This window comes from Augochlora pura, unplaced genomic scaffold (genome assembly GCF_028453695.1).
Source record: "Augochlora pura isolate Apur16 unplaced genomic scaffold, APUR_v2.2.1 APUR_unplaced_3477, whole genome shotgun sequence".
Taxonomy (NCBI): domain Eukaryota; kingdom Metazoa; phylum Arthropoda; class Insecta; order Hymenoptera; family Halictidae; genus Augochlora; species Augochlora pura.
Window position 1 is genome coordinate 1 of NW_027583737.1, and position 2,352 is coordinate 2,352.

At 43.4% G+C, this 2,352-nt stretch overlaps 1 protein-coding gene across 1 annotated transcript; it reads left to right on the forward strand.

Moving 5' to 3' along the window:
* Positions 1-779: 779 nt before the first annotated feature.
* On the forward strand, positions 780-1,790 carry LOC144477759 (uncharacterized). Its single transcript, XM_078195499.1, has one exon. It carries the CDS (start codon positions 780-782, stop codon positions 1,788-1,790), a length of 1,011 nt encoding a protein of 336 aa, XP_078051625.1.
* The last annotated feature ends 562 nt before the right edge of the window (positions 1,791-2,352 follow it).

Below are 2,352 nucleotides of genomic sequence, written 5' to 3' on the forward strand. Positions count from 1 at the left end.
ATAACAGGAGCAAAGTCTACAATAGGATCGAGGAAAAGAGATGTCAAGGTTCTACATTTGAAGCAACTAGACGGGGATGTAAAAGAGGAGGACATCAGGAAGACCATTACGGCCTGCCTCACGGAAAACGAGGCTAAGAATATCGCGATTAAAGCCTTAAGACCGGCTGCGGCAGGAAGGCAGAATGCGACCATCGTTGCCCCAGCACATACAGCCGATAAACTGCTGGAGATGAAGAACCTAAAAATAGGGTGGGGAAGATGTAGCATAAGACAAAGGGAGGAATTAACTCAATGCTACAGGTGTAGGGAGTACGGGCACCTAGCCAAGGATTGCGAGGGCCCTGACAGATCGAAGCTATGCAGGAGGTGTGGGGAAGACCACCACACAAACTCCTGCAGTAGTAAAGAGGTAGGATGCACGGTATGTCGGGACAAGGGACACAGGGAGGGGAGCCTACAGTGTCCCGTGTACAGAAAGGCCATTTCGGAGTCCAGAGGGAAAAGAAGGAATTCCGACAGGGGATTGGAACTGAACGACCCCCCGAATAACGAGGGCGACAAAACTAAAGACACAAGCCACTGGCCGACAGTATAGAGCAACGAGTAAAAAAAATTGAGACGTCTTTATTTACCTATTTATTTATTTATTGTCACCTATTTATTTATTTATTTATTTATATATACATATATATACATAGTAATTTATTAATTTATACAGGTCCTTTGACGAACAACTAATTTTTATAACATAACATTTAGTACTCATAATATAACATAATGACTGGACCAAAGAAATGGAGCCTAAAGATACTACAGATTAATCTGCATAGGTGCAAACTTGCACAGGATTTAATGACACAGCACGTAATGGAAAACGGTATAGAAATAGTTGCAATATCGGAACCGTATAGATGTCACACATCCTGGGCTACCGATTTAAACCAGGATGCAGCGATATGGGTCACCCCTGTGGTGTCGAACAAAAATAAAATAATCGAGGACGTCATCAAAGAGAAAGGAGTGGTGGCCATCTCTATCGATATGGTGAAAATCTTTAGTTGTTATATATCTCCCAACATAGAAATAGGGGAGTTCCAGGATATACTAGCCGTCCTGGAGAACGGAATTGTAAAGGTGGGCGCCGACAATTCCATAATCATGGGCGATTTCAATGCCAAATCGATCTCGTGGGGATCGAAACTCACAGATCGAAGAGGATACGAGATCCTTGAATTGTCAGCAAGGAACAACATCTCACCTGTGCGGAGCCAAGGGAGTTTCACCTTCGATAGGGATGGTCACACATCTTTGATAGACATAATATTATGCGGCAAGAAATGCGTAGAAGCATTAAAATCTAGTGTGATTTTGGACAATTACACGGCTTCTGACCACCGATATTTAAGACATATTTTTGAATCCATTGACAAACACGTGCAACGCGACAACACGACTGGACTCCTGAACAAGACGAAATTTAATATCGACAAATTTACTGACAACCTACACGAATGGGCATGGACAAGAGATACGTTCAAACTGACAGATAAAAGCGACGCGGACGAATACTTACAAAAAGTGACAAAACTAGTTATTCTGGCTAGACAAAAAATTCATCCATCATGTCGACACAAAAAGGCGGCATGGTGGTGGAATGAAAAAACTCGACTAGCTAGAAGTGAAGTAATAAAGGCCAGGAGGTCATTCCAAAGGGCCAAGACCCGACGAACGACCGCCGACGAAACCGACAGGCTAAAAAGAACGTACATCGACAAAAAAAAGGACTAAAAATTGTAATAGACGAGGCCAAAAACGAAGCCTGGACATCATTTATAACTAGAATAGACCAGGACCCGTGGGGAAAACCTTATCGGTGGATAATTGACAAATTAAAAGGAAACGCGAAATACAGTGTACCTGAGGCCGATCGGGTTGACGAAATAATCAAAAAACTTTTCGTTACCGACGACTATCAAAGGACAACGCTGGAAGAAGTATACACTCCCGCGAGCGGAGTGGATGAATCGGACGACGACTTCAATGAAACAGAAGTAAAAAGGGCCGTTAAGAAAATAAAAAAGAAAGCCCTCGGTCTTGACTTTGTACCAGCGGAAGCGGTCCGGGTGCTCGGAGAAGAGGACAGCTATGCCCTTACGCAGTTTATTAACTGCTGCTACAATTCAGGGTACTTCCCAAGCACTTGGAAAAACGCACGACTTTTGTTGATCCCGAAAAAACAAGGGGACCCTAGCGCGGGGTGGCGGCCCCTTTGTATAATTTCCATATGGGCTAAGGTAATTGAATATTGCCTAAAGGAGCGCCTTAACAGGTATATAAAATACGAAGACAA

What these genes read in the sequence shown, in the direction of transcription:
- LOC144477759 (XM_078195499.1), top strand. Translation starts at nt 780, where the DNA reads ATGACTGGACCAAAGAAATGGAGCCTAAAGATACTACAGATTAATCTG.